Here is a 5,078-nt window from a genome sequence, read left to right as displayed (position 1 = left end):
GGCTTCCTTATTTCAGTAAATATTTGCGGTAAATTTCATGAAATGTCAGCATCCTATTGGCTGGGCCCCTTTACCCTCAGAAATGAGCTAACCCAGGGATCAAGAGGATTTCCTCATCCCATCTCCTTAAACTTTTTCCACCTGCAACTCCAAGGTCAGCTCCACAGTTAGTCTCCCTCAGCCTGAGAAGATGGAGCACGTGTAGCTAACCAGCCTTTCCTCCAGCCATCTGGAAATGGCTCACCAAAAGCACAGACTGTGTATGTTGACCTTGAAGAAGAAAGACTGACACAGTACTGTTGTTTTTTCTGCAGCAAGTTAGAAAGTATATAAAACTGTTTTTGTGATCATTGGTAGGTCATATACTCTGGGTTAGATCTCTTATTTCACTTGGAAAAGAACATTGGCAATATTTAGACAGTGTGCTGTATGCCTGGGGCAACTGTATTAGGTACTGAGACTTTGAAAAGAAGATATATACTTGATAGTCTTGAAATTTTGCGTATTGTGTATTCTTGCATATTCTTATATTTTCTGTTTATCATGATTCCTTACCTAAGACTCACAAAGTGTTGTAATTGTTCATTTGCCTTAATTATTATAAATTATAAATCATTATATTAAATAATGATACCTGTAGATTAACAGTCAAACACAGAAAATATTGCAGCATTCTTTTTTTTTTTTTATGATTTATTTATTTGTGCATACAGAACTGGGTTTCAGGCCAGAGGCTCAGGGGCGGTGAGAGGCTTCACCAGAGACAGAGTGGGGAGCAGAACAGGCAGATCTACGAAGTACACTGCTGAGGGGAGCAGTGGGAGGGTCAGGAGAGGTCTGCCACGCCATGTGGTCACCTCCGGGGCAGGCGGGAATCGAACTCATGCTGAAGCGGCTTTAGATTCTCAGCGCTGTGCTTTAACTCGCTGCGCCACCAGGGAGGGCCCGCAGCATTCTTTTAACTAAATCTTCAGGCACCAAAAAGAAATGACCCTCATTGTTTAGTTAAATCAAATTAGTTAGTTCAGTTGAAAGTGATCTTTACTCTGTGACTCTTTTGTAAAGTAGAAAGGTTCACCATACAAGGATATACTTTCTTCTAAAATTTTGTGTTAATTTCTTTGCCCTTACCCATTTTAATGAATGGACTTCTCAATACCTCTTTATTATTTTTAACCAGTTGTCTCTTCATCTCCCAATGTCTATAACCAAAGCTGTATTTGTCAAAATTTTTATTTATATCATTTAATAACATAACATTAAAAAAGAAACATGCTAAGCAAGATGCTGGCTACTTTTATGGAACCTGCATTTTTAAATGTAAGCATTTGCATATCCGGTTGCCATTAAGTGTTTTATCCTTTAAAAATGAGGGCATCATAAAAGGGCAGGACTTCAACATTGTGGTCTCATCACTCTGGGTGTATCCCCATGAAAGCCAAGCTGAACTGAGCACGCTCGCTCGGCTGTGAGCTCCCTCCTAACGCTCTGTCTTCTCTCTTAGAATGGGACGTCAGCGCTCCACGCGGCCGTGCTCAGCGGGAACATTAAAACAGTGGCCCTGCTTCTGGAGGCGGGGGCAGACCCAGCCCTGAGAAACAAGGTACCGGCCTTACCGTCTTTTCCCATCATTGGGCCTCTTTCCTTCACTTCATTGGGTACCTTGGCAAAGAGAAAGCTGTGGTCACCTACACCAAGATAAATCCTCCCTGGCTCAGTCACTGTCTCTACACTTCTACAGATTAAGCCTCTCGTTAGTAGGGTAGCAGTCATTTGGATCCAGGGAGATGTCCTGAAAACACTTGACCTTCAATGGTTTTCAGCTGAAATGGCACATCCTTCAGGGGCTAGGATTTGGGGGGGCTCCTCATTGTGGAGAGGAGTGCAAATATACTTTTATCAAAGAACGAGCTTAAAAGTATCAAAATTCTGGTAGTTCATCACCATTCTCCTCCATATAGTGTATATTTGTGTGTTGAGAATTGCTTGTGCTCTCTTTGGTGACTACCTGGGGGAAATGTTGCTTTGTATTGTTAACTGGACTTTGCCCCCTGCTGACAAAGTGAACCTTTGTTTCTTATGTTCTGATATGGAGAATTTTCAGTTCCACACACTTTGGTGGAAGGATGCATAGTAACAATAGGGAAAAGTGATTGTCAGTGTAATTCCTCCTAGTCAACACCTCCTTAGGCAGTCAAATGCAGAGATTGAGGACAAATCTTGGGCATTTACATCATGAATGATTCCACAAAGTAAAACACTGACAAAAACTGGGAGACCTTGGTAAACAGCCTCAGGGCAGTGAGGTTAAGAAGGAGGGGGAGACACTCTGTCTCTGGTGAATCCTCTCACCACCCCTGCACCTTTGGCCTGAACCCCAGTTCTGTGTGCATAAATAAATAAATCGTTAAAAAAGAAGAGGAGAAGGGTGGAGAAAGGGAGTAGGGGATATAAGAGATAGTGGATAGTGGAGAGGAAACACATTTGGTAAAGAAAGTAAAAAGGAAATGTAGAGACAGAGGAGAGACACTTCAGAGGCGTTGAGAAAGCACTGACTTTCAAAGGAGGTAGTAGAAATGGTGCTTCTTTTTTTTTTATTTTACAAAAGTTTATTTTTACATCATTTTGTATATATTTTTTTCCATCTCAATTGTAATCCCCGTGGGTTTCCCATCACCAAGTCACCCATGTGCCATCACCATAATCCCGTGCATTTCCCTCCCCACCTCCCCAACCCCCCGTTTTTGATCCCATTCCCCACTCCACCACCACAAAATGTCTCTGGCATATGGTTGTTCATTATTTTTGTTATTTTCTCACCTGGTCCAGAAATGGTGCTTCTTAATAGGGGAAAAGATGAAAAGCAATTTTCACTTTACTCACAGACTTTTAAATTTTTATAAGCATCTGTACTGTATGAAAGTTTTTAACAAAACAAATATGGTTAATAGTTCATGAATTTTGAAAAGAAACTACAAAATACAATTAAACAACATGCCAAATGCCTTTTTTTTTTCCTAATCCACTTATCACGTGGAATTATTATTTTCCCCATTGTTACCATTGAATGGCTTAAAGACTTGTGTGCTTATCTCTTGCTGCGATATGATACTTGGATTTGTTTTCCATTAACTGGCCTGGTTATGTGATAAGTCAGATGAAATCACCATTGCTTTTCCTACCATTAGAACTTGGACACAGATTTCCTAAAGAGATCAATGTTAGTTGCTAACCTGTATTAAGTCACTGAATTAAGGCAAGGAGGAAATGTTAGCACCTTTATACAGAAACTGAAAAAATGCAACTCTTTGTGTCTGCTGGAATCTTATCAATGATGATCATAGGGAGTTTCTGGTGCTAAAATGCTGGACTTTGGCCCTCCATAAAGTGATCTGAATGTTTGCAAGATTATTCATCTTGGCACCTCAGGCTACAGAAACCTTGGGCAACCTGGGACTCACTGCCAGGGCACTCCTGACCACACCAACAGCCACTGCATAGAAGCCAGCCTGTCCAGAGGCAGCTCCAGGAGCAAAAGTGTTGGGGTTCCAGCAGCTACCCAGACTCTTGAGAGGATGTTCCTGAGCTTCATTCAGTCATTCAACAAATACTTCTGAGGCTAGGGTACAAGGTACAGTAGTGAATGAGATTCACGTAGATTCTGCCTTCTTGGAGCTCCAGATTTACTGGAGAAGTAAAAGATAAACAACTAACTACTTTACAGAGGGACAAGAAGTATAAGCAGGGAGTAAAGAATGCTACTAAAGTTGACCCAGAGACAGTGATTTCTAAGCTAGTATGGAAGTGCTCTTCTCATCCAGGGCTTCTACTTTAGAGCTCTGAGGCAAATACCTAAGTGGATACTAATCGGTGACCTCACTAGCTACTCCTTCCACTGTATCCTTCTTAGAGGGTCCTGTGCTCCCCAGTCCCCTAACTGAAGCCTCAGAACATGCTCCCAGGAGCAGAAGGGATGTGGCTTCATGAATATGGGCCAGTCTCCTGCCTCATAATGAGTTGAGTGACTTGCCCTTTCGAGCCAATCTGGGCTTTTGCCACCATGACAGTCCTCAAACTCAGAATTCAGTTGGTACCAACCTAGGGAGAGGAGAAATGAGATGAGGTTTTTAATACTAGACTGGCGACCCCCACAACAGTAATGTGAATGACCAAGCTGACAACTCAAGTCTGAAATCTTATTTTCATGGTGAATGATATGAACAGTCATGGAGATGGTCACACAAGGCAGCATAGCTGGGCAAGATTATAGAGAGAGGAGCTACTTCTTAGATTCCTTCTTCCAATTTCCAATTGTAAAGGCTCCTTTGACTACCTGCCAGCCTGCTCACCAAGAGCCAATAACGGATGAAAAACGACTTGGTTGTTCTCCAGTAACCCCTCAACCTGGATGGAGCTTGAGTCTGTTGTTCTAAGCCTGTATAGTGTCTGTTCCTGCAGGAACTAATAGTAGTACCCAGCCTCTTCAAGGGGCCTCTGTGCTCTAGTGGCATAGCATACTCATGCCTGCCTGGCTCAGCCCAGCATCAGTGTCACAGGTCCTTTGGGGTGGCTGGAGTGCAGCCATTAGACAAAGCTACAGAGTAGACTTCTCATGGCGAACTCATAATTTCCATCAAGTCCTTATAAAATTCCAGTGAATGAGGTGCCAGCTAGCAAGTAGGGCATCAGAGAGCAAGGCCCAACCTAAAAGGAGAGGACTTCTGGTGCTTCAGACAAGATTAGGGTCCCAGATGAAGCAGCTGGGATTCCAGGTTGGACTGCAGGAGAAAAAATATGTGATATAGGTAATAGCTACATGCAAGCCCTCTCCTCATTCTCAGTGTTTTTTGACCCTTTAATCCCTTCCCCACCTCACAAACCCCAGGAATACCCTTTTGATTTATTTATAACAACAGTTCTCTCTAAGTGTGGTCCATGGAACCCTGGGGGTCCCCAAGACCTTTTCAAGAGGTCCCAGGGTTTAAAACAATAGTCCTAATAATACAAAGATGTTATTTGCCTTTTTCACTAAGCTGGTTTTTGCCCTAATGGTGCAAAAGCAGTGGTGGGTGTAAGTG

General features: G+C 42.6%; 1 protein-coding gene across 1 annotated transcript in view; it reads left to right on the top strand.

Moving 5' to 3' along the window:
- Positions 1-5,078, top strand: part of ANKRD29 (ankyrin repeat domain 29) — a 50,352-nt gene that overhangs the window by 40,355 nt on the left and 4,919 nt on the right. The window contains exon 9 of the mRNA XM_004683789.2: positions 1,505-1,603. Coding sequence (XP_004683846.1) covers positions 1,505-1,603 — 99 coding nt within the window. The remainder of the gene's footprint in view (positions 1-1,504; positions 1,604-5,078) is intronic.

Source organism: Condylura cristata, unplaced genomic scaffold (assembly GCF_000260355.1).
Source record: "Condylura cristata isolate star-nosed mole 26May11 unplaced genomic scaffold, ConCri1.0 scaffold00016, whole genome shotgun sequence".
Taxonomy (NCBI): domain Eukaryota; kingdom Metazoa; phylum Chordata; class Mammalia; order Eulipotyphla; family Talpidae; genus Condylura; species Condylura cristata.
The sequence above is the reverse complement of the archived record's forward strand: the minus strand, read 5'-3'. Positions and strand labels throughout refer to the sequence as shown.